Source organism: Peromyscus eremicus, chromosome 7, assembly GCF_949786415.1.
Source record: "Peromyscus eremicus chromosome 7, PerEre_H2_v1, whole genome shotgun sequence".
NCBI classification, from domain to species: Eukaryota; Metazoa; Chordata; class Mammalia; order Rodentia; family Cricetidae; genus Peromyscus; species Peromyscus eremicus.
The window spans coordinates 60108094-60133062 of record NC_081422.1 but is presented as its reverse complement, the minus strand read 5'-3'; the positions used below and the strand labels follow the sequence as shown (position 1 = coordinate 60133062).

The following is a 24969-nucleotide window of genomic DNA, read 5'->3' as shown; positions in this document are numbered from 1 at the left end:
CAGAAGATAGCGAGCCGCCGCCCGGCTGCGCACAGATGGAGCAAGCGGAGCCCGCGCCGCGCGGGCAGCACTAAGCGGCTGACCGGCCGGACCTCACAGACTCGCCATGGAGGAGGAGGTGAGGGCTGGGCCAGACGGAGCAGGGTGCTGGACTGGGGTCCTGCCCGCCCTACTTCCACCGGTCTCTGCACGCTCTTTCCCTTCCTTCCTTCAGGCAGAGCCTGGACCGATGGGGTACGGGCGGGATGGGGGTCTCGTCCTGCACCTCGCCGACGGCATCCTCGGTTATGTTTTGCGCGTTTCTCACCAACTGGAAACAGTGCCTGTCATGATTCCCATTGGATTGGCGGGGAGACTGAGGCTCTGGAGAGTTGGGTGACTTGCTGAAAGTAGATTGGGTTGTTGTGCCTGAATCCCGTTACACCCTTTCTTGGCTTTTCTTGCCTGCCAAGGCCAGGTCTCCTCCTAAGGGGTCAGACTGCTTATGTTTGTGTGCTAGGGGAGGGAAGTTCTTCGGGGTCCTGGGCCACTGTCTCAAGGAATGAGGCTGTAACGGAGCCTGGCGGCAGGACCGAAGAAATTGCTTTTGTCTTCCGTGTGTACATCTCTCAAGAGTCCCCACTGCTCTTGCCCTTGTCTATCTGAGGACGTTAGTTGAAGGGTCAGGTCAGCTAACTCTCCCAGAAGCAAGGGCTGGATTAGCAATGCCCCTTGAGCCTCACCGCCCTCGGCTCTTGCACCATTCCCGTTATCCAAGGGTCCAGTATACAGCAGTCACCTATTGCGTGCTCATGAAATGAGTAAAAAGAAAACTTTCTTGTCCTTTGAAGGGTGGGGAAGAAAGATGAAGCTTTCCCTCCCGGAGCCACCCTGCCAACTGGGGGGTGCCTTCAGTGAGCTCAGCTGCCTGTGTTCCTGTCAGTATCCACTTGCGTATTTCCTGGAGCAGCAAGGCTCTGTTCCATCTAGGCTAGACCCTGAGTTTGTGTGGGATGGTAGATAAGTCACTTCCCCTCCCAGTTTGTGTTTCCTCTTCTATAAAACATAGGGCCTAGCCTTCCTCCCCTAGACCTGACAGTATTTTGTGGTCCCTGACCTCAGAGTGGGTGCAGGTAGGGGGCAAAGTCAGGCTACTATGTTTCGCTATGGTTTCTCTAGCTGTCACGGGTGGGGCTGCAGCCTGCCCCTCCGTTCCCTCCTGCAGCGGGCTCTGCTCTCTGTCCAAGGCCACTCCCCTGTTCCCAGAGGATGTGGGTCAGGATTACTCCATCTCCTGATCTGCTCTGGTCCCCAGTTAAAGGAAGTTCTCCTCGGGCTTCCTGGGCTCAGCACAGCCCTGTCCTCCCTCTGGTTCATAATCGCTAACATTGCTACTTTCTGACTCCCAGATACCAAGAACTCCTGACACATCCGGGTCATTAAAGTCTTGCCCATGCTACTTCCTCTATCCAACCCCCAGGTCTCATCCACAGAGTCAGGAGCCCTCTGTGCCTTCCTCTCTTTGGTACCCCTAACTCTTGTTGCTTCCTGCTTAATAGTGTTCACTTGTTTCCCCGTGCCTCTGTGTTCAACCTTCTCTTAAATGCCTCTTGATTATGGTCACTTACTCTGCCCCGACCTCAGGCCACCGTTTCACCTCACTTTCCACCCTCACGCTTTGCACTTCCTGGGTCCCAGGCACCCTGGGGCCAAGCCTCCCGTGGCCTCTGTGTAGGATGCAGGATGGTGGTCCCTGTCAGGCTGTGGCTTGGAGAGGTGCTGCTTTGGGTTCTGGCATCTGTCTATCTGTGTTTTCTGGTCCTCATTTTCCCAACTGTAAAATGAGAAGAGAAGGGGAATCCAGAAATTTGATAATGTGTGTGCAAAAAGCTTTGAAAACCAAAAATATCAATGGAAGTGTTGTTGCTGTCCCTGCAGTAAGGTTGGAAACCTTAGCTCTAGGCCTCCCTGGTTCTGCCCCATTGCCCTCCCAAACTCATACCTTTCCCTGGCTCCAGACTGCCCACCGGCCCGGACCCTTATTGAGACAGGCATGTCCTGTCGAAGCACTGGTTTTGTGATGCTGGGCTAACTTCTTGCTCTTTCTGTGAGCTTTTCTTTCTGTGGTAAAAGGGTTGAGAATGTGAAGTCTTTTAAATTTATTTATTTAGTGTGTATGGGTGTTTTGCATGCATACGTGTCTATCAACTACTGTGCATGTGGAGGCCAGAAGAGGACATCAGATACCCTGAAACTTGGAGTTACAGATGGTTGTGAATTGCTGTGTAGGTGCCAGAAATCAAACCCAGGTCCTCTGGAAGAACACCCAGTGCTCTTAACTTAGCGCTTCCTCTCCAGAGCCATGAGAATGTCAAGTCTTTGATGCCTTTTTGCCTTTACTTCTCCACATACCCCTGCCTTCTGAGAGAACTTCTGTACCAACCCCAGGCCCTTGCCCCAGCAGAAGGCAAGGATGGGGAGATCCCTCAGGGTAAGTGCCATGAGTTTCCCAACAGACAAGAGCTCCCTCAAGTAGGAGATAGCCACCCACCCTCCTAAAGCTCCCCACACAGATTGTACGCTGTCTTCATTAGCCCAGAAGATCCCTTAGGGCAGGGCCTGTATTTTTTCCTCTCTCCATACGCTTTATTCTAAGGCTCTGATAGAGTAGGTCCTTAGTTTTTTTTTTCTTTTGAGACAGGGTCTCACTATGTCATCCTGGCTGGTGACCTAGTACTCCCTAGATAGACCAGGCTGGCCTTGAACTCAGAGATCCTCCTGTCTTTGCCTCCTAAGTGCTGGGATTAAAGGCATGCGCCACCATGCTTGCCTTGGAGTGAAGCTTTTAGGATTTAGGCAGACTATGATTGGGTTTACTTGAAGGGCAGAAGTCATCACAAGCTGCCCGTCGTGTGCCGCGCCAACAAGGTTTCTTCTGCTGGCTTCTGTCTGTTGTAACTTGGTTGTAGCTTTTCATCTGTCTCTTTCCTACTCAGGGTCAGGGTACCCTGTCTTCTTTTTCTCCCTTGCTTTTTTAAAGAATAGCCCGGAGACACTCGCATCTCAGGCCTTGGAAGCCAGGCTAATGCCATGGGGTACATCAGGAGCTGCTTGCAGTAGACAGGAGAAGGCCTGCTGAGGATGGCTGGGAGGGGAACAGAAACAGTGGTCAGCTGGTCAATAAGAAGAGAGGAGCTGGAGAGACTGGGCTGAGCAAGACAAAACCTCCCCTGTGAACCCTGCCAAGGGGAGGGACGCCATGTTAAAACTTACTGGGGTGTAGTCAGACCCCTGGTGGGAGGAGGTCTAAGGGGCAGGGAGGGAGTTTGGTGGAGGGTGGAGGCAAGTAGGACCCTGGCGTTTAGCCAGGCCTCCCGTAGGATAGCTGGGCTTTGCTTCACACCATCTGCAAACTCTCAGCTGTCCCCCCCCCCCCAACCCAACATCCCCTCCTGCCCAGTCCATCCTGGTCCCACCCATCCTCACAGACCTTGGACTTAGCTTCCGTAGCTAATCTAGTCTTGGTATTTATTCACTAGGCACTAGTGTGCATACGCAGTCCAGAGGTGACAGCGACCAAGGCCCAGGTTCCAGCCTTGGCCTCCAGAGCTTCCAGCTGATGTGAAGTTTTACATGTCAGGCTGTGGAGGTGGCGGGTAGGGGAGATCCCAGGGGCGTGAGATTCCCTTTAAAAACCGTGGCTGGTGGGTGGCACTCCCTGGAATCAGAAGAGAAACTTGGAGCTTGGAGGTTGGAGATGTGATCAGCAGCTTCGCATTCCACAGTCCCCACCACCTTGTTCAGGAGACACGGAGAGCTCAGGGCCTAGGAGGTGCCCATCAGCGCTGGCGTGCTGATAGAAGTGTGCGCGTATGCAGTGTGGGCATAGGGATTCCTGTTCTGTAGTTCTTCTCTTCCAGCCCTGGACCTTGTTGCAGCCTGCCTGGGTCACTGAGAGACTTAGGTCCCTGGGCATCCCCCAGCCTATGAGAGCCTAGTACATGGCGTGGTATCAGCAGTGGCTAGGGAGAGGCAGCTGGGTACATGATTGAATGGGCGAACCTCCCTGTTATTGTCAAAGAGCCCTGCAGTCTCTTCCCTCTTCCCCTGGCAGGGTAGCTCATAACTGTCAGCCTCCTCACTTCCTCATTCCTGCATCGGGAAGATCATCTGGAACCAGCCCACTTCCCCATTTCTCTCGCCATCCACAAGTTAGAAGACCAGAAGGGATAGCCCACATTCCTGGAGATGTGGGGCCAGCAGATATAGCTCAGCTCTGGTTCTAAATTGAGAACCGGATCTGGAGGGAAGGTCCCCGAGACTCCAAGTGGGGCGGGCAGTGATGGGCAGTGACGAGAGTAACAGGAGTGGCAGCTGCCAATCACCAAGGTTTCCTAGGACATGTGCCTTATTTTTGTTCAGTAACAGGCGTGTATCAAGCCCTCCACTGTGTGCCAGGCACTGTCTAGGCAACAGTCTGGGGACAGCAGTGAACAAAACAAAGCCCCCCCCTCCCCGCCTTCATGGAGTCCTGTTTCTAGATTGACCTTGGTCAAAAGGGAGAAAAGCAAGATGGATTCCTATTCATACAGGAACTGTTAGCCTCTCAGTTCCCCAGGTGAACAAACGGAGACAGATGCAGGAAGAGGTGGCGCCGTTTGCTCCACCTCTTTCTGCTCTGTGTGAGTTGGGCTCCAAAGCCCATGCTCCCCGTAAAGCAGAACGTGTGGAGGGAGTTCCAGGAGGGAGAAGGGCCACAGTGACAAGCAGGCTGGAGCCTCTCTGCCATAACACAGAAGCCAGGCCCTGCCCAGCTCCTGACAGCGCACCACACTTATATCTGCCTGGGCTTGTCCTTCCAAAGACATCTGTGGCCACAGGGTATCTCTGGGGAGAGGCGTGCCTTTAAATGGGGCCCCTTTTTGGAGCTCTATGTAAATTACAACGTAGTTGAAATTCGTCGGTGTTGATTTCCTTCTAGTATCCTCTAGATTCTGATTCCCTGCTGACCCTTTCTCTACTACCCTCTTTCCCCCTCAGTACCCCAGGAACCTCTAAGTTCAGCACCGTGGTTAGCAAATAGGGTATATTTAAATTTTTATTTTTGCAGATAGAACCTCGGCTTTCATTAGGTATCAAAGGAGAAGACTAAGTGTTTTGGACTGAGAGGTGAATCTGACCCCATCGGGTAGGCATGTAGACATGTATGTACCTATGTACCCAACACCCAGCCATCGGAACAGGTTGTGGGTGGGGCATTAGATGTGAGTGACAGACCCTGAGGCTGCCATGTCGCTACCTTCTACAGAATGATTTGAACTTAATCCCTATACCAGCCTGTGATCGAAGAGACGGTTCCCCGAGTCCTCATCAGAGGAAGTAGCCACCCCACAATCCTACCCTGGCATGGAGATGAGGACTAAGGAGTCCTCTGCCTCAGGACAGGAGGCTAGATTGGATTCTCTAGGAAGTCAGGAAGGTATATATAGAGAGAGATTTCTTTACACTGCCTGGTCCCTCTTGCCCTTCCAGGCCTGGCTTAAACAGTCTCTATTTCAGGAGGTCTTTCTGGGCCACCAGGTCCCAGTGTCCTCTTATACACCAGTGCCTACTTGTGACCTTTGCTTTTTTCATTGCATTTGTGTGTGTGTGTGTGTGTGTGCGCAGAAGATTGGCTCTCTTCTTCCACCGTGTGGATTCTGAGGATGGAACCCAGGTCGTTAGGTTTGGTGGCAATTACCTTACTCACTGAGGTGTCTCACCTGTCCCTTCATGGCACTTTGCACTAGTTAACGTGTACATTTCTGGGCATTTGCTTGCTTAGCTGCTCCATCTCCCCATGGTGTACTCCATGAAGGCAGATTGTATTGCCTTTGTTCTCTCTCCTGTGACATGTGACGTTATATGGGCTCAATACATTTGCTCGCCAGTTTAATAAACACCAGGAGGCACAGGAGTGGGAAGACAATGAGTTCGGAGAGACCTGCTTTGAATCTTAGTTCGATCTAGCTACACAACCTGAATTTCAGTTTGCTGTGACTTGTGGCTAACAGGGCCGCCATCTTGGAGAGCAATTGTAAAGGTTAGGCGCAACTGTGTGTGAAGTGCAATACCGTGGCTCGTGTATATGGTGGTGGCTGTTACTATTGCTGTTTTTTTCTGGTATCTGCTGTGAGGGTTCCTTTAGGAAACTTCATGTAGGATGAGGTACCCAACACGAGATGCATCCCCTGTGTGGTCTGTGGACCATATGGCTTCATGGCAACAGCCCTCATGTGTGTCCCGGTGCTGTCTTGCAGAGTGTGAAGGAGGGGAGTGAGAAGCCTCGCGAAGCACGGACTGCAGACAAGGCCGGCTGGATCAAGAAGAGCAGTGGGGGGCTCCTGGGCTTGTGGAAAGACCGATACCTGCTCCTCTGCCACGCCCAGCTGCTGGTCTGCGAGAACGAGGTGAGGACTTGCGGCTGGAAGATTCGCTCCAGTTTTGCTTTTGTTTCTTTTGTTTTGTTTTTGTTTTTGTTTTTTTGAGACAGGGTTTCTCTATGTAGCTTTGGAGCCTCTCCTGGAACTCACTCTGTAGCCCAGGCTGGCCTCGAACTAACAAAGATCCGCCTGCCTCTGCCTCCCGAGTGCTGGGATTAAAAGCGTGCGCCACCACCGCCCGGCTGAAAAATTTAAAAGTGTTAAATATATAATAAGAGTGGTAGTGATGCCTTTAATCCCAGCACTCACTGAGGCAGGAGGATATCTGTGAGTTGGAGGACAACCCGGTTTTATATAGTGAGTTCCAGGATAGTCAGGACACTGTCTCAAAAACAACAATAACAAAGAAACAAATAAAATGTTAAATACTGCTTACCATCTTCAACAACAGATGTAGGCCTGAAGGCTTTTCCAGTTGGAATTGGTACTAGAAACTTCCACTGAGGCTTGGAATCCTTTATCAGACTTTGTAACTGCCAGGCTGTTTCACACTGTCTCCTCCAACACTGAGCTAACAATTGATACTTATTAAAGATTTATTTATTCTGTATACATATATATGTGCACAGCACATGTATATGTATAAGTATTCGTCTGGGGCTTGTATATGCCAAGGCACATGTATGGAGGTTGGAAGACAGCCTTGGGTGGCAGTTCTCACTTCTACCTTGTTTGAGGCAGGGTGTCTCTTGTCTGTATACTTGCGGCTAGCTGGACCACAGGCCTCCTGAGGATTTTCCTGTCTCTGTTTCCCATCTCACTGCAGAAATGCTGGGGTTACACTTAGACTCTCGTCCCCTTCCTAGGCTTAGGATTTGGACCACCAGGAATACTAAAGTTGACAGCCTATAATCCCAGTGAGACAGGAGGATTGCCCTGAATTTGAGGTTAGTCTAGACTACAGTGTGAGACCCTGTCTCAAAACAAAAGCTAAAATTATTAATTAAGGAAGCATCAGAAATGGCTGTTCTATGAAGTGTTGGAGGAAGGGTGGCTATTCCTTGGTCCCGGGGCTTGAGGCTTCCAGAGGGCTGGTCACTAAGAATGGGGTAATACTGTATGCCTTCATGGACAGAATCCATGAAGAGGGGAGGAGCTGGCATCTCACCTGTCAGCCTCTCTCAGCTCCTTTAAGCAGCTTCGAGAATCCCTGAGTGCCCTGGGCCAAGAAAGCCCAGTAACCTGATATAAGGATTTCAAGGAGTTGCCTTTGAAAAGCACCTTGCCAGCCGGGTGGTGGTAGTGCACACCTTTAATTCCAGCACTTGGGAGCAGAGGCAGGTGAATCTCTGAGTTCTAGGCCAGCCTGGTCTACAGAGTGAATTCTAGGTCAGCCAAGGCTAAACAGAGACCCTGTCTCAGAAAAAAAACAAAACAAAAAAAAAGAGAAGAAAAGAAAAAGCTCCTTGCCTGTCCTTTCCTGCTGAGTCCCCAGGAGTCTGGATGACGGAGAAGCTGTGGGAGAACAGTAAGGAATGACGATGAGCAGACAGCCTCCCAGATGTTCTGTGCTTACCAAATTAGGATGTGCCACAGCTGGGAAAGTGGCAGACTAGGGATATTTTTATTAGAAAAAGAGAAGGGGGAGGAGGGTTGATATGTTTTTTCCAGTGCCAGCTGCTGCAGGAGTTGAGTGATAGGCTCTCAGCTGTCAGCCCATCAGGCACTGCCATACTTGTCCTAGACTGCCTCTCCACATCTGGCCACAGCTGGGAAGCAGGGAGGGTTTCACATTCCCTAAACATGAAAAATCCAAATCACACTTAAAAAAAAATCACTATTAAAAACTCACATGTAATTCCAAGAACTTAGCACCCAGGGATGGAGCTTGGCTCGGGAGAAGGAATTGAGAAATGCTTATTAGTTCAATTCCTCTTTCTGATGTAAGGGACCAGGCGAGTGCGGACGGCTCTTGGCTGTTTCTCTGCTGTCAGAGGCTGATGTTCCAGAACTGTTGCCCCCGCCCAGTGCCTCCTGCTTTATCCTTTCCTCTGAACTGCAGAAGGTCCTGGATGATTCAGCACTTCGGGTGTAGAGGAGTTGGCCCAAGCCAGGCAGTGTTGGGGAGCTGGGTCGTGAAGACGACTGAATTTGTTCCTTAAGAAGAGGGGACATTTGGACCAGTAGTTGTCCACTGGGGAGGCGTGGGTGTGGTGGTGTTGCTGGTGCTTCTCCTGGATGCCCAGGAAGACTTTGGAGGTCTTACTCTAGGCTGTGCATCATTCTGGCAAACTGATTACCACCACCACCACCACCACCACCACACCCCCACCCCCACCCCCGTGTGTGTGTGTGTGTGTGTGTGTGTGTGTGTGTGTGTGTGTGTGTGTTTGGTTTTTTTTTTTTTTTTTTTTTTGGAGCTGAGGATCGAACCCAGAGCTTTGTGCTTGCTAGGCAAGCACTCTACCACTGAGCTAAATCCCCAACCCCGTAAGGGCTATGCACAAAGAATGTATGTATGTATGTATGTATGTATGTATTATTATTATTATTATTATTATTATTATTATTATTTTGGTTTTTCAAGACAGGGTTTCTCTGTGTAGCTTTGCTCCTTTCCTGGAACTTGCTTTGTAGACCAGGCTGGCCTCAAACTCACAGAGATCCACCTGCCTCTGCCTCCCAAGTGCTGGGATTATAGGTGTGTGCCTCTGGGCTGGCTAGTTGTCATGTCAACTTGACAGAGGCTGGAGTCATTTTAGAAGAAGGAATCTTAGTTGAGAAAATTCCACCACCACACTAGCTTGTGGGCAAGCCTGTGGGGTCTTTTTCCTGCTTGATTATTGATGTTGGAGTGCCCACCCCACACAAGGTGGTGCCACCCTTGGGATGGTGGTCCTGGGGGCTATGAAAAAACAGGCCGCACAAGCCACGGGGAGCAAGCCAGGAAGCAGTGTTCCTCCATGGCTTCCATCAGCTCCTACACCCAGCTTCCTGTTCCTGCCCTAATGATGACTTCCCTGGATGATGGACTCCAAGTTGTAAGATGAAATAAACCCTTTCCTCCCCACGTTGCTTTGGGTCATGGTGTTTATCACGTGATACACTATGACAGCTGCCAAGCTTGATGACCTAAATTCGATCCCCACATGGTAGAAGGAGAGAAGGGACCCCCTCAAGTTGTCAGCCATTAAGCCGTTGTGCCTGGTTTATGTGATGCTGAGGAGGAAACCCAGGACTTTGTGTATTCAAGGCAAGTGCTCTAGCCCCTGAGCTGCAGACCCTGTATTCCTCCTCGGAGAACTACTTCATGTGGAGTGCCATGGGGAGCATAAAGGAGACAGAACATGGGAGAACCATGCTCCTCTTGTCAAGGCTCAGTGTTCCTGGCATCTGGCGTGGTACTTGGCAGGCGCTTTACAGATGTTTGCAACTCCCTCTCCCTTGTAGTGGGTAAGACACAAGAGTACTAAAGTTTGGAGGATCATGGCAGGGTAGCATCCCAGAATAGAAGCATTTTTCTGTTCATATGCTTCATGGAAGAACCTGGACAGGATTGAGGATCAGTGGTTAAAAAGAGATGTGTGAGCCGGGCAGTGGTGGCGCACGCCTTTAATCCCAGCACTCGGGAGGCAGAGCCAGGCGGATCTCTGTGAGTTCGAGGCCAGCCTGGACTACAAAGTTAGTCCCAGGAAAGGCGCAAAGCTACACAGAGAAACCCTGTCTCGAAAAACCAAAAAAAAAAAAAAAAAAAAAAAAGAGATGTGTGGAAGAAAAAATGGGAAATGACACCTGATGGAACCTGGACGGAGAGATAAGGCGCCCTGGCCATCCAGTCTTTTTCGCCTTTAAAGGCTGAAGAGAAAACAGGTCAGTGGTTAGCCACCTTATCCATATAGCCATCTGCCTTGAAAAGTACTGAGGTCTGAGCCTCACCCCTAACGTTAATACGAGATGTTATTTGGGTGGGGGGGGGGGCTCTTATAAAAGTCCTTTTGCCTTATTTATTTATTTACTTAACTTACTTGTGGGGTGGAGGGACATGTGCCATACTGTTACTGTGGTAATCAGAGGACAACTTGAGGGAGTACCTCTCTCCTTCCACCATGTGGCTTCTGGGGATTGAACTCAGGCTATCAAATTTGGCAGTAAGAATATTTACCTTCTGTCTTATTTAGGGTTTCTATTGCTGTGACGAAACACCATGGCCAAAAAGCAAGTTGGGGAGGAAAGGATTTATTAGGCTTACACTTCAGTATTGCTGTTCACGATGGAAGGAAGTCAGGACAGGAACTCAAACAGGGCAAGATCCTGGATGCAGAGGCCATGGAGGGGAGCTGCTTACTGCCTTGCTTCCCATGGCTTGCTCAGCTCACCTTCTTATAGAACCCAGGACCAGCAGCCCAGGGATGGCACCACCCACCATGGCCTGGGCCCTCCCCCAGTGATCACTAAATGAGAAAATGCTGTACTGCTGAATCTCATGGAGGCATTTCCTCAGCTGAGGCTCCTTCCTCTCTGACTCTAGCTTGTGTCAAGTTCACACATAAAACCACCCAGTACACCTACTCAGCCATCTTGCTGGCTCTGTTTTTCTTTTTAATTTTTATATATTTGATTATATATATATCTATATGTATATATATCTATATGTATACATATAGATATATGTATATAGATATATATACACACACACACACATTATTTTACTGTGATCCTTCCCCCCTCCCCCAGTTATCTGTGTATCTCCCTCCAACTCCTGTTGAACTCTTTCTTCCTAACAAGTCCCTCATTTAGTTCCATATTTGGTTGGAGTTTTTTTTTTTTTTTTGTTATAATTCAAGATCTCAGTGTATAGCACTAGCTGGCTTGGAACTCAGTATGTAGACCAGGCTGGCCTCAAACTCAGAGATCCTCCTGTCTCTGCCTCTCTAAAGTGATGGGATTAAAGGTGTGTGCCACCATACCCAGTATGTTTTGTGTGTGTTTGTGTGTGTGTGTGTGTGTGTGTGTATACGTACGTACATACATACATACATACGTATGCGCCCCACTACCTTTAACTAGGATTGCTTACATGGCCATAAGTAGGGGGTTATTTACTTAAGCAAGGGTATGTTAACAGTGATGACACCACCAGGAATATGACTCCTTTCTCAGCAATCATTGACTGCCCTGCTCCTCGGGGTTGGGTGGGGCCTCATGATCCCCTCCCCATCCATGACAGAATGTTGATGGGCCTAGTCTTGTGAGAATGGTGTGCAGGTAGCCACCGCTGCTGGGAATTCATGGTTGCAACAGTGTATCATGTCCAGGAGGCAGCGTTTCACAGCTCTCCTTCCCATCCACTGGCTCTTACATTCTCTCCACCCACACTTCCGTGATGTTCTCTGATCCTTAAGGGATTGATATAGATGTCCTGTTTAGAGTTGAACACTCAACAGTTATTCTCAACACTCTGATCAGTTCTGACTCTCTGCATTAACGTTCGCTACTGTAAACAGAAATTCTCTGACCAAGGCTGAGAGCAACACTAATCTGTGGATTATAGACATATATGTAAAAGGCAGTTTGACAATATGTGCATTTAAGAAAACAGTAGTAAGTTCCCAGCTTGGACTTCCCCAACATGGTCTTTGACCAGGTGTTTTTTATTTTATTTTATTTTTTGTTGTTATTGTTGTTTTAAGATTTATCTTTCAAGGCAGTGGTGGTACACACCTTAAGCCCTAGCACTCAGGAGACAGAGGCAGGCAGATCCCTGAGTTCCAGGCCAGCCTGATCTACAGAGGGAGTTTCAGGACAGCCAGAGCTGCACAGAGAAACCCAGTCTCAAAAAAAATTATTTTATGTGCTTGAATGTTTTGCCTACATGTATATATGTGCATCACATTCATGCCTAGTGTCTATGGAGGTCAGAAGAAAAGTCATCAGATCTTCCCCTAGAACTGGAGTTATGGATGGTTATGAAACACCACGAGGATGTGGGAACTGAACCCAGGTTCTCTGCAAGAGCAACAGTTGTTCTTAACCTCTGAGCCATCTCTCCAGACCATGACAGGTTTAATAATAGCAGATAAGAATTCTGTTCTGTAGAGCAGGCCTCAGCTCCGGTCAGAAAGAAGTTGGTTATACCCGTAACAGCTGTGACATTATTGCATCAGTGAGCACATCTTGCCTGGCAGATTGACTTGTAGTTTGCAGGCTTTTAGCTGGAAAAGACCACTGATGACTGTTTTTTCCCAGCAGTCTAACACCTTCCAGTGCTATGGAAGCTAGCCAGCTGGGAGGCAGTCTACTGCTCAGTTCCCTGATTTCTCTGTCCTGCAGCCACAGTATGTGGTGTTTAGCAGGTTTAGATGTTATTAAAAGCCTCAAGGCTGCTGAGATTGAATAGGTCTGGCATATGGTTCTCAGGGGTTTACTTACACCAGGGTCACCTGGAGTGATAGTTAAAATTCACATTGTCCCCAGCACTTGGGAAGCAGAGCCAGCCTGGTCTACAGGGTGAGTTCCAGGACAGCCAGAGCTGCACAGAGAAACCCTGTCTTGAAAAACAAAACAAACAGTTCACATTTTCAGGCCCATGCTCCCAAAGTTTATGATTGGGTCAGAAGGTGCCCACAAAGTTGCATTTCTAGCAACTTATCAAGTGGCATTAATGCACTGGATGGTGCTTTTGTAGATGTTTGCGTGGCCCTGGCTGTAAGTGACGGGGACCTCAGAGGCATGAGAGCACTAGATCCTACACTGGAGGGCCACTGGCACAGAGCAACCAGTTAAGAAGCATCGATCAAGCCAGGCAGTGGTGGTGCAAGTCTTTAACCTCAGTACTCGGGAGGCAAAGGCAGGCAGATCTCTGTGAGTTCGAGGCCAGTCTGATCTACAAATCGAGGTCCAGGACAGTCAGGTTTATACAGAGAAACCCTGTCTCATGTGTGTGGTGTACACTTTCAATCTCTATTGCTTAGGAGGCAGAGGCAGGTGGATCTCTGTGAGTTTGAGGCCAGCCTGGTCTACATAGCAAACTCCAGGCTATCCGGGGCTATACACACACACACACACACACACACACACACACACACACACACACACACACACACACACCCTGCTTCTGCTTCCCAGGAAGTTTTACCAACTGGGTCACCTCCAGAAGAGGAACCAGTTGACCACTATTAAGGGAGAGCTTATTCTAGGCAGCTTGCCCGAGAGGTATCCTATGCCCCAAACCTTTCTAGTGTTGGGGCTGGCAGGCAGGAAGTTCAGAGGGCAGCCTGGTGTTGTGTGACAAAAATTTTCCTGGGGAGATAAAACACACTCATCTACTCACCCCAGACAGGGAACCCACAACAGACCAGAGTACGGACACCACCAAAGTCCAGCTTGGAGAACCAGTGAGTTTTCTTGGGGTGACTTACAGAACACGGGTAAGAGGTTTCTTACAGAAGCAGAAATGACTCACAGACAGCCGCATCACCAAAGGCCACCCAGCATGGGTGACAGCTCACAAAAGCTGGGGACCTGGAACCCACTGCACAGCAGGCAGCTTGACAGGTTGGAGAGCGTCCTCCTCAGGTGCCTCGGTTGGTCTAAACCTCTTCCAGCTCAGCTTGTCTGAGTCCTTGCAGCTGGGCTCTGCTTACCGTGCCAGGGAAGGGGCCTACTGAATCTGGTCATTTTCAGGGAGTTCTTGAAGCTATGTTGTTGTTGTTATTTACCTCACTGCTTAAGGAGCTCCCCTGAGGGATGGAAGGTTTTGGTCTTGGCGGAGACTGTCACAGGACAACTAGCCAGTGGTGGAGACCAGGCACTGCTTGGCCACTGTCCTACACAGTGATGAAGCTAGAGTGGTAGTCTGGTGGAGGAGGGGATGTCCTTAACGCTCTTCTCTCTGTTGTGTGCGGCCTTCAGCCTGGGGTGAGGGGCCCCTCTGCCTAGCTAGCTGTCCGGATGGGGAGATGTCAAGTGAGGGAGCTGGATGACTCTGGATCACGGGGCTGAAGGCAGGGTGTGTGAGCCCACGTCTGTCTGCTTCATGCTCTTCATGGGAAGCTCTTACCATGTTTCGGGTCATCCTGGATTCTTCTAGGCTTCCTCTTCTACAGCTCTCTGCCTGGCCACTGTGCCTGTACAGATCCCCAGGTACCCTCTGCCACTGTGCCTGCACAGATCCCCAGGCATCCTCTGCCACTGTGCCTGCACAGATCCCCAGGTACCCTCTGCCACTGTGCCTGCACAGACTACCAGGCATCCTCTGCCACTGTGCCTGCACAGACCCCCAGGCATCCTCTGCCACTGTGCCTGCACAGAGTACCAGGCATCCTCTGCCACTGTGCCTGCACAGACTACCAGGCATCCTTTTCTAAGCCTCCCTAGCTTCCCCTACATTTGCCTCTGGTTAGGCCCACTGGACCCAACCCTTAGGCACAAACCCACCCCAAACCGTGTATCCCACTTCTTATCATCATGGTGAATACTGTGGACACCTGCTGCCAGCATACACTGGCACTGTTTCCTCTCTAGGGTCTGAATACCACATCTTGGTGATACGATGTTCTTGCTGAGTAGAACCAGAGTCTGGCATGGGTATTCAGTGACTGAGGCTATTGGAGGATCTGACTCACCCGGCCACTTCTTTCACCTCTCTCTCCCCAGGATGAGCAGAAATGTGTAGAGACTGTGGAACTCGGAAGCTATGAGAAGTGCCAGGACCTGCGCGCGGTCTTCAAGCGGAAGCACCGCTTTATCCTGCTGAGATCCCCCGGAAATAAGGTAAGGGCAATCCTGAAGGCTGCCTCCCTCCAGGCCAGGATCTGCCTGGGAAGATTAGTGTCCAGAAGAAGGCAGGCTGGGCCCCTCTGGGCAGTCTACAGGTTCCCCATTAAGTGGGCCGAGGCTTAAATCTACCAGCATCCCCTGGTTGATGGGTGATGTGGTCTGTGCTGGAAATTCTCCCTTTCTCAGCCCTGAGACAATGGTTGCAGGCTGTAATTGGAAGCATGCACTGGAAGGCAGACCCCGAATTCTGGACATAGGAGGCACAGGCTGGGAGAGGGCAGCTATGGAGAAGTCCTCTACCCTGACCAGTCCTTCAGTGCCCTGACAGAGTCAGGAGCAGAGGCGAGAATATGGCTTCCTCTCCATCCTCCCCTCCAGGCTTCTCCCGGGCCCAGAGCTAGGAGGACCACAGCCCTGGCTTTTCCTCTTTTTGTGGTTTGCTTTTTGGCCTGAGACTCTCTTCTTTAGGTACTACAGGTGAAGTTTGCTGTTTGTACCATTCACATTTGTTTTAAGGTTTTTCTTTTGTGAGTGTGAGTGTTTGCCTGCATGTATGCCTGTACACCATGCGCATGCCTGGTGCCAGGTTGTCAGCTCTCCTGGAACTGGAGTTACAGAGGGTTGTGATCCACCAGGTGGGTACTGGGAATCGAACCCAGGTCCTCTGCCAGAACAGCTGGTGCTCTTCACCACTGAGCATCTCCTCAGCCCGTCTACCACTTTTCCCTGGAGGGAAGTCTGCTGGGTATTGTTGACACATGTACAGGTTCATGGATGTCAGGAGGAAGATCAGATCTGGAGCCAGCCAAAGTGCATGGTGCTTCTCGCCAGCTGCTGCCACACCTCACCCTAACCTCTCCACATCACGAGGAGCCTGCCAAAGCAAGGCCTCATCGCAGAAGCTGGGTGAGGGGAACAGGTCTAGTCGGGGCCAACTAGAACCATCCCGTTTCTCTCCCACTTTATAGGTTAGGATCCTAGTCTTCTGTGGTCCCTGACCCTGGAAGACATCACAGTGCTTTCCTCATTAGTCTGTTCTGCCCAAGAATGTATCACCAAGACAGGGGCAGGTTTATGGTGTCCTGAGGGTCAAGGCCAGGGCCCAAGTTCATTTGATAAGCTGTGGCTTGGGGTACTTTGAGGACAAGAGAATGGTCTTTCAGGCCCTGTAAGCCTTTGCTTGTCCTAGAGACCTGCTGCCCTTCTGAGCAGGTGTGAAGTATGCATCTGTGTTTGAGAGGTGCAAAGTCCATAGTTCACAAAGGTCAGCAGCACCTTCGTCTGCCCGGCATGTTCACTTCCCTATGTGCGAATACCACTGAGCCCTGAGGTCATTGTGTGTGCGTGTCTTCTGTGGATGTGGGATGACAGGAGATGTTGCCTCTTTATCCTTTGCCCACGGCACCTACTTTGCCGGCTAGTGGTATGCGGGGGTGGTGTGTGTGTGTGTGTGTGTGTGTGTGTGTGTGTGTGTGTGTGATCCAGCAGTAGGACGACTGACCCCTTCAGAGAAGCCTGTCTGTATAGCAGCCTCTCGGCTTCTGCAGTAACAGCCTTCCTCCTGCCCCTTACCCTTCCAAGAGTTGAGTTGGTTGGTTCTGGGGGATGGGGAACAGGACAGTTGGGGAGATGGGCAGGAGCCAATGGTGCCGGCTGTGGAGACGCAGATACAAGCGGGTTCCCGCTCCAGGGCCCTTGACCCTCATCATTCCACACTAGAGTGGGGCTCCCCAGAGGCCCTGCACATCCTCCTGCTGTGCCTGCTTTTCCCATCGCCCTGGGTGTTCCCCAACTTCCTTGTGGCCTCTAGCTGGCCAGGAGGTCACGTGACCCTGGCTGTCTGGTCCTGAGGCTGCCTTTTTTTCCTCTCTAATCAAATAAACAAAGACTCCAGTGTCTTGTGTGCAGCACTCCCCTGCCGCTTCATCCCCACGCCCCTGTCCGTGAGGTCACAGACAGCGGCTGCCAGGAAGCAGGGTGGCCACTGCTGGGCCCTGCTGCCCTGCTGGTCGAGGCCAGCTTGGCCCTTTCCTCTTTCCGGCCTCCTCGTCCCCTCCCCCGCTTTTCCTATCTGCCACTCTGCCCTTCCCCCTTTCCCAGGCCTTGGCTGCCTGTTCTGCAGCCATTCTTATTAGCATGGATTATTCTCCTGCTCGAGTCTGTGTTCTTAGAGCTTCTTCAGAGGGCTTGCGACACAGAGCTGTAGCCTGAGTACACCAGGCGGGGCTTCTTGGTGTCCATTCCAATTGTCCCTATGACAGTCAACCCCGTGGTATGCGGAGCTCATTGAGTCAGGGTTACACAGTACTTTAGCTCCCCATGACACTGTGTTCTCTCGTCCCTGTGAGCCCCATTGGCCAGCACAGTAGGTTTTCCCTGAGGCCATATCTCTCCTAGGGAGCTAATACCCACCCTGCAGTCTGTGGCTGGTGAGCTGGGCCAGTGGGGAAAGGGCAACTGAGTCTAATAGTTCTCTTCTCTGCCCTTTGAGACCAGAGTTACTCGGCACCTGACTATTCCCTGTTCCACCCCTGCAGCTACTGACGTCCACTGTATGTTCCTCAACTCTGAGACGCCTGTCTGTTCCAAGGAGGGAGCCCCACAGACTCTGAACCCCTAACAGGTGCAGCAGCAGGGGTCAGAAGGGATGCCTAGACCCCTAGCACATCACAGGATTGGGTGGCCGTTGGAGCCCTGCGGGGTATGCCGTGTGGTCTCTCCCTGAGACCCTGCAGCCCTGAAGGCTGGGCTGAGAGGAAGTTGCCAAGGTGCCCTAGGGTTTCTGACTTAACTGCAGATCTGCTGCCAGGATCTAATTTAGCCTGGTCATGCAAATGAGCATTTGGCTGTGGCTGGCGTGGAGGGGGACCTAGGGTCCTGTGTGAGGAGGAGGTGGTACTGCCAGGAGGAAGTTATATAATGAGGATGCTGAGGGGGCCGGGCCAAGCACACTGTACTGTGGTGTTACATAACTGACTGGCAGAGGGGCAGGAGGTGCTATCTAATACCAGGGCGGGGGATGGGCAAGCTGGCCACAGCAACAGAGAACTAGGGCATCTTGAGGTCAGAGAGTAGGCAGCCGCCCAGAAACGGGGTGAGGGAAGGAACCCAGGGCCAGTTCATTCATGTATTGTCTCATTCACTCACTACTTACTGAACACCTACTATGTGCCAGGCCTTAGTTTTGATCATGTTTAATTCCTTTAGCGTTGCTTTGTAGTAAACTGTGTTATCCCATTTTATGGATTAGAAAAGTAAGACTGCCCAGGTGAAGGCTGGGGTGCTGTGCGCACCCATTCTGGCCAGCTGCAGATTTAGTTCCTTTGGGATTTTTTCTTGAGACGATTTCAGGTATACAAGCTGGCCTTGAACCTCTAAATCTGCCTCTGCCTCTCCCTCCCAATGGCTGGGATTGCGGGCGTGCACAGCCACAGCTGGTTTGTGTGCTGCTGGGGATGGAAGCCAGCCAGGAGCCAGGGCTTGGTGCTTGCTCTACAAGCACTCCACCAATAACTGAGCTGCATCCCCAGCTCTAGATCCATCTTTTTGAAACAGTTCTGTGGCAGGGGAGATGGCTCAGTGTCAAAGGGCTGACCACGCCAACTTGTATACCAGAGTTCAGATCCCCAGTACGCCTGTAAAAACCATTGTAACCCCCGTGCGCAGCAGGCAGAGACGCAGCATCCCTAAAGTAAGCAGGCTAGCCAGATCAGCCGAACTGGGAGCTCTGGGTTCCCCAAGAGACCCTGCAGCCCGTACAGAAGACAGAGAGTGATGGATTGAGGAAGACACTGGATCTCGGGCCTGTCATAACCTTGAACCTACACACACACACACACACACACACACACACACACACACACACACGATCACACTTAACACCTGTCAGCATGCAGACACACATTCATGCTCCAAAACATATGTGAGCATGCAACACACACACCATATACATATACATATGAAAGAAAAAATAAGAACTATGATCAAACACAGAGAAATTTTTTTTTTGGACATGGTCTCACTATGTAGCCCCTGTCCCTGGCTGGCCTGGAACTCTGTGTAGACCAGAATGGCTTCAAACACGATGAGATCTGCCTCTACCTCTTGAGTGCTGGGATTAACGACATGCACTATTATTCCTGAACAAAATGCCCTTAACTTTTGAGCAAACGGTTCAGAGGCACTCACTTCACTCTTAAGGTGGCGCCATCACGACCATCCTCCTTCAGAACTCTTTTAAAACTCATGGAACTGCAACCACATCCATTAAACACTGGCTCCCATTCTCTCTTCTCCCAGTCCCTCCTGGTCACCGCTCTATTTTCTGTCTCCAGTTTTGGTTTTCCTAGGTACCCTATAGCGGGAGGCACTCCGTCTCTGGCTTGTACTTTCTTCACGTAGCAATGATTTTATTTATTTATCTTATCCCGAGACAGAGCCTTATGAAGCAGGACCGTATCAGAACCCTTTCTACAGGACAGAGGCTGATTCCCTCCAAGCCTCTGGAAGCTGCCGACTGGAGGGGACCCCTCCCCCCACTTAAAGCCAATGTCAGAACTGCTCTGGGCCATTTAGGCTTCACTTTGGAATCTGGGTTGGGATGCTTCCTAAAGACCCCAAATGTGAGCCCTAAAAATATCTGCCATCCTCCCCACCTGTCTCTCTCAGGTCAGTGACATCAAATTCCAGGCCCCCAGTGGGGAAGAAAAGGAATCCTGGATCAAAGCCCTCAATGAAGGGATCAACCGCGGGAAGAACAAGGCTTTTGATGAGGTATGGGGGTGTGGTCCTCTGGATGGTTCTTTGTTCTCTGACGCATCAGTTTAGGAGAAGAGTGTGCCCACCTCGCTCCCAACTACCCCCAGTTCTGTTATAGCTTCACACACTGGGGCAGACTTCATTTCGTCTCCCAAAAGCCCTCCAAAGTGAGTGGTAGTCTCCAGTTTCGACCAGTGAAACCAAGGCATGCGTAAATTAGGTAATTTTTTTCCCCCCGATTTGAGACAGAATGTCAGCTTGTGCATTCTGGTTTTGAACTCACTATGTAGCCGAGGATGACCTTGAACTTCTGATTCTCCCGCCTCCACCTCCCAAATGCTAGGATTACAGGTGTGCCACCAAGCCTGGTTTCATGACGTACTGGAGATTAAACCAGGACGTCCTGTATGCTACACAAGCGCTCTCACAGCTGAGCCACCGTCCCAGCCCTGAAGTCATTTGTTTTACATTAAAAAGCATGTGGGCTGGGAGCATAATTGTGGGCATCTGCCCAGGGTCTTGGGCTCAATCACCCATATCGAAGGGGGAAGAAAAGAATGTAGGTAGTGGGTAGAATTTAACTGGCTGAACTGTCTGTATGTCCTTCTAGCCCTACCTCAGTGGGTAAACAGTGGCAGCCCCAAGCCTGAGGGCTGGGGGTGAGCTTAGCACCCATGAGCACCTTCCCTTTTTTTTTTTTTTTTTTTGAGACTTGGTTTCTCTGTGTAATCCTGGCTGTCCTGGAACTTGCTCTATAGACCAGCCTGGCCTTGGACTCAAAGATCTGCCTGCCTCTGCCTCCTGAGTGCTGGAACTAAAGGTGCGACACCACTGCCCAGCCCATGAGCTCCTTCTTCAGTTTGCCTACAAGCCTTGGCCGGCAGGGTTTCCCTGTTTGTCTGCAGTGACCTTCCATTCCTGAGGCCCCTGTGTTGTAGTGGTGGCTATGGTTATGGTGGTTTAAAAGATCAGGCTTGTGCCAGGTGGTGGTGGCAGATCTCTGTGAGTTCAAGGCCAGCCTGGTCTACAGAGCGAGTTCCAGAACAGCCAGGGCTACACAGAGAAACTCTGTCTCGAAGAAAGAAAAAAAAAAAAGTCAGGCTTGGGGTCAAGATGTCCCGTGGGGCCAGGATCTCCTAGGAAGGATCTGTCTTTGATATCATGAGTCCTTAGCTGTTTGGGCTAAAATGTATTTTGAAAACAACTTGGATGGCAGAAGATGAGACTTGAGAGAAGCCTCCTTGCCCTGTCCCAGCCTGTGAGTCCTGTGTGTTCACCCATGTCACCGTATCATGCTCAGCCTTTCACTATATGGAAAAATGTTCCTATATGGGAGAAGGGATGGCGGGCCACATCATGGATGATAAAGTGGCCACAGAAGCCATGGCCTCACAGGTCACTGGCAGTTTTGGCAGGTTCCGTCTGTTCCTCAGTGGAGTAGGAGTCCCACTCCCTCACAGGAACAGACAGTTCTGGCATCCAGAGTCCAGACCTCCCATGTTCCGTGCCCACCTTTTCCTGACTCAGAGAAGAGAGGCTACCTTCCACACAGTCAGGTCCAGCCATAGGGGCCCTGCCCTTTCCTGGCCTGAGCATGGGTTAGAAGAGTAACAGAGGTCAGGGCAAGTCTTTAATGCATGCTAGACACCAGAGGGTCATGATCTGGCATCCCCCTCCTGCCCCAGCTGAGCCCCAAAGCAGCCTTGGGGCTGCTTAGGTATTTGCACTGGACTGAGCTGAAGAGGCTAACTGCTGAGAATGAGAATGTTTCCCCCTCAGCAGAGCGAACACCTGTGACAAGGTAGACACCCAGAGAAGCAGAGGCACATGGTGGGGAGACACATGGGGAGGGGCTGACCCTACCGGGTGAGGAGTCTGAGCAGTGAGTGTTTTCCTATCTTCCCAAGACCTGGCAGGGACTCACCTGCTTCTCACACCTTCCCAGGTAAAAGTAGACAAGACCTGTGCCCTCGAGCATGTGACACGGAACCGGGTACGTGGGGGCCAGCGGCGCCGGCCACCAACAAGAATCCACCTAAAGGAGGTAAGGTCTTCCCTTGGCTTCAGTAATGGGAGGTCAGCTGAGCCTGGGGATTCCAGGTCCTTAGGGCGGCGATCAACGCTCAGGGCTAGCCTGGGGTTGAGGCTTGCTAAGTGGAATGTGTTTAGGGAGGACAACAGAGATGCCTGGGCCCTTTTTCATTTGGGGTTCACACAGTGGCCTGGGACAGAGGAAACAGGCTGGGGAAGCTGGTACCTGTGACCGATCAGCTTCCAGCAGGAACGCTGGCCTGCTCCTATTAGCTGTGACCAGTGCCAGGGGTAGAATAACTCCTGGAGACTGGGGCAGGAGGGACTATGGAGGAGGAATTGTGTTTTAAGATGACAATAGCTTAAAATCCAACAGCACCAGTTTAGTTAATGGGCAGGAGTGAGTGGGACTCTGGTTGGAAGAATTGGTATGAGCTGAGGCACCAGGCCTGACAATTTAGGGTGTGCCGAGGGCCTCAGTTGGCTCGGGGATTAGGCTGGGAATGAAGGGGGAGGAATTACGGAGGCCTAGGATGCAGGAGTTGGGGATAGGATTGAAGAAATGCTCCAGAGATCAGTTTGAGATCCTTCGTAGGGTGGATTTGGAGGAGAAATGAAGGGAGAGGGATTCCGGGCTCTGTCAGGGGTTGAAGAGGAAGAGAAAGGACTGATAATACACAGTGGGAAGCAAAAGATGTCACAGGCCCAGGTACAGGCAGTTTGGGAGCAAGTGTGGAGAAGGGGAGCGGTAAGGAGTACCCTCTAAAAGACTGTAGAGCTGATGGGGAGAGGCTTTAAAGGCCAGGAAGAAATCCTCAGCAAATAAGACATTTAAGGGCCGCCAACAATGGCTACCGCAGAAAAGAAGGCCTTTTAAAAAGGAGAGGGCTGGTGGCCAGGACAGAGATCATCAAGAAATGCTAGCAGAAGCAAGTGGACTTGGGTGACTTGGGCTTAGGATTTGGGGGCATCAATACAGGACCTGGCAGCCACAATAGCAAGGGAGGACCTGGGGAGAAAGTAAGTGGTCACACGTGCAGCATGTTTTCAAAGAGAAGGAATCGGTTCAGCCATAGGGTACAGAGCTGCAGGGGCCCCCAAAGAGGGACCGTAGTCAGGAAGGACACAGGGTCCTTGGAAGGTTTGTTCTTGATGTGAGATAGCCTGTTCTTATCTGTCAGCTGAGAGAGAGGAGTCACAGAGAGAAACTGAAGAAGGGCTACCCAAGGGGAGGGCGTGGGGTAGGTTGAAATCCAGCCTTGGAGAGGAGACTGAGAATCTAGGAAGGGGCCTGCCTCAGTAGTGGTCCCAAGTGTTGGCCAGACCATGTGGTGAATGTAAAAGGGTGTGAGAGTCCCAACCTGGACTCTACTCACCCCACCCCCATACCATCTGAGGGACCTTGGAAGGGGCTTCCGGCTCAGCCCTACTTCATGACCTCTGAAGCTCCCTGGTAGGTTCCCATACTCTGAGGAAGGTCCCAGAATCAGGCCAAGTCAAGGGCTGAAAGACTGGAGAGAGGTCTCCAGGCAAGCAGAAGGAGGTGAAGTAGGCATTTGGGGAACCTATATTTGACCCAGTGGCCATCCACGATGACACCTGGATACCGTCCTCACACCAGGTTGCCAGTGCAGCTTCTGATGGGCTTTCGCGCCTGGACCTTGATGTCCCAGACAGTGGACCACCAGTGTTTGCTCCTGTCGATGAAGCCGGTGAAACGGAGCCCCGGGAGCCACCTCGGGCTCTCATGCCTCCCGTCAAGCCTTCCCCAGGACCAGAGCCTTCCAGCGCTGCTGCTGCTGATACCGTGGACACTCCTGCTGGAGAGAGAGCCCCGACTCCTGTCTCAGCCAGCCCCGAGGCCAATCCTGAGGGTCAAGACCGTGCAGAGACTCCAGCCGAGGAGGACAGTGGCTTTAAGAGGCTCCCCAACAGCACATTGTCAGAGAAACTGAAGGTGAGCTGGGAGAACCCCAGCCCAGAGGAGCCTTCTGCTCTGGAGAGTGCACAGCTGCCCAAGGTGCCCTCTTCAGAGACCCCAGAGGCTACCCCCAGGGAGACCAAAAAGCCCCCTGCACCCCCTCCCAAGATCCTGTCAGAGAAGATGAAGGCCTGCATAAGTGGGGTGGATGCTTCTGGTCCATCCCAGAGTTCTGAGGCTCCTGAGACCACTGCCCCAGGCCCAACACAGGTCTCTGTGAATGGCCTGGATGACAATCCTGAGTCTGCCATACCATCTGAGGCCACGGGCACCCCTGGAACTGCCCCAGAGGGTGCAGCAGCATCCCCAGCACGACCCTCCTGGGACTTGCCATCACAGTTTCATCCTCGCTCCTCGTCCCTCGGGGACCTACTCAGAGACGGACCTCAGCATCCACAGCTGCCCAAGGAAAAGTTGTACCGGGCCCAGCTGGAAGTGAAGGTGGCCTCGAAACAGACCGAGCAGTTGTTGAATCAGGTGCTGGGCAGCGAAGCACAGCCTGTGTGTGCGGAGTCATTGCTCAGCCAGGCTGTGGAGCAGCTGAGGCAGGCCACCCAGGTCCTGCAGGAAATGAGGGATTTGGGAGAGCTGAACCAGGAAACGCCTGGGCTAGTGCAGAAACGGAAGGAGCTGGTGACCCTCTACAGGAGAAGTGCACCCTAGGTGCCAAGCCCGAGGCACAAACTCACCTACCCCCGAGTCACTGCCCAGCCTTACTAAGAAATGAGCTACAGCTCAGGCTGTAGACGCACCATTGGGGACATCCAGTTTGGCCAGGACTTGAAGCTCCTGATGTCCTTTCTACCCTACCCTGGCTAGTGGTGCCAGGTCTCACCTAGGGCTACCTGTCTGGCTCCCTGTTCTGGCCTCTTCCAGGCTCTGGGCTTGGGATGGGGCACATACTCTTGTGGTCTGTGTGGTTGTTGCAAACCTCCCCAGGGCTTTGGCACTGTGCTTGGAGTTTCCGGGATGGTGTCATCTCTGTTCTCACCCCCAATAGTTTACATTCCTGACTTCTGT

At 51.5% G+C, this 24969-nt stretch overlaps 1 protein-coding gene across 1 annotated transcript; it reads left to right on the top strand.

Moving 5' to 3' along the window:
* On the top strand, positions 1-24969 carry Plekho2 (pleckstrin homology domain containing O2). The gene is made up of 6 exons (XM_059266986.1): positions 1-118; positions 6279-6428; positions 15057-15173; positions 19848-19952; positions 21883-21981; positions 23590-24969. Exons 1-6 carry the CDS (start codon positions 107-109, stop codon positions 24610-24612), a joined length of 1506 nt encoding a protein of 501 aa, XP_059122969.1. The 5' UTR covers positions 1-106; the 3' UTR covers positions 24613-24969.

Coding starts and splice junctions, on each gene's coding strand:
- Plekho2 (XM_059266986.1), top strand. Junction 15,174..19,847: donor TGAGATCCCCCGGAAATAAG/GTAAGGGCAATC, acceptor TGTCTCTCTCAG/GTCAGTGACATCAAATTCCA. Junction 19,953..21,882: donor AGAACAAGGCTTTTGATGAG/GTATGGGGGTGT, acceptor ACACCTTCCCAG/GTAAAAGTAGACAAGACCTG.